Genomic DNA, 1,242 nt, shown 5'->3' on the forward strand with positions numbered 1-1,242 from the left:
GAGAGAGAGAGAGAGAGAGAAAAAGAGACAAACAGACAAAGAGAAAGAGGCATGACAAAGGTCACTCGTTGTGACTTACTTCATGTGTAACGTGTTTTCAATGTGTATCGCACAAGTCGTGTTCCGAATTTGTCTAGCATGTTTTTGCTTCACGAATATCGTCTATCGCTTACCATCAATGGCTTTCTTAAGCACGTTGTCTGTCTCGTCCTTCTCTTGAATAACACGCTCAAGGGTCTTCCCATACTCCTTGTTTTTGTCTTGCAACTGCGATGACACACAAAATCATTGCTAACCACGTGAATTAACAACGGCTACATTAATTACAAGAATCCATAACTACACTACTAAACATATTTAGATGTAGATGTAGATAGTAACATTAGGTAATTTTAAAGGTCAATTAGAATTTTTTTCTTTACTCTGTAAGCCAGACTTAGTTAGCTGGAAAGTGCTGCGAACGAATACACATGCACACTGCATACCGAACAATGCAACCCATGACCTACGCATCACTTTCCACCTTGTTTTGAACAACGATAAAATTTAATTTCACTACGACTTCTTCTACTTCTACAGCGTTCGTAACAAGACCCCTATCGATTACTATCCCGGCTACAAAACTACGTCCCCTCCTTCTATCGCTCAGTACCGTCGATATCTGCGTTTCCTTGTTGGATATCTCCGTCTTCTGCCGCGCGATCAGGTCCTTGATCTCGAGCTCCATCATTGTCTTCTCCTTCTCGAGGTCAGACACGTGCTCCTCGGCTATCTTCCTCGCCAGCTCCTCCGAGTCTGCCTTCGTCAGCGCCAGCTGCAGCTGGTTCCGCAGCTTGTCCCTGCAACGGCAACGATCGCGGTGAATGAGTGGCTGGGAGAGAGGAAGGGAGAGGGGAACAGAGAAAGAAAGGAAGACGGGAACCGAGAGGGGAAGGGGAAGGAAAAGAGAGAGGCGACGGGAGATGGAAAGGATGAGGGGAACAGAGAGAGAAAGGAAGACGGGAACCGAGAGGGGAAGGGGAAGGAAAAGGGAGAGGCGACGGGAGATGGAAAGGATGAGGGGAACAGAGAGAGAAAGGAAGACGGGAACCGAGAGGGGAAGGGGAAGGAAAAGGGAGAGGCGACGGGAGATGGAAAGGATGAGGGGAACAGAGAGAGAAAGGAAGACGGGAACCGAGAGGGGAAGGGGAAGGAAAAGGGAGAGACGACGGGAGATGGAAAGGATGAGGGGAACAGAGAGAG

General features: G+C 48.0%; 1 protein-coding gene across 1 annotated transcript in view; it reads right to left on the reverse strand.

Moving 5' to 3' along the window:
- The window catches only part of LOC106810280 (rho-associated protein kinase 2-like), a gene marked incomplete in the record, with an annotated part of 22,572 nt that overhangs the window by 6,686 nt on the left and 14,644 nt on the right, over window positions 1-1,242 (reverse strand). The window contains 2 exon segments of the mRNA XM_014813577.1: window positions 174-267; window positions 653-839. Of these exon segments, the coding sequence (XP_014669063.1) occupies window positions 174-267; window positions 653-839 (281 nt within the window).

Source organism: Priapulus caudatus, unplaced genomic scaffold (assembly GCF_000485595.1).
Source record: "Priapulus caudatus unplaced genomic scaffold, Priapulus_caudatus-5.0.1 Scaffold425, whole genome shotgun sequence".
Lineage (NCBI taxonomy): Eukaryota > Metazoa > Priapulida > Priapulimorpha > Priapulimorphida > Priapulidae > Priapulus > Priapulus caudatus.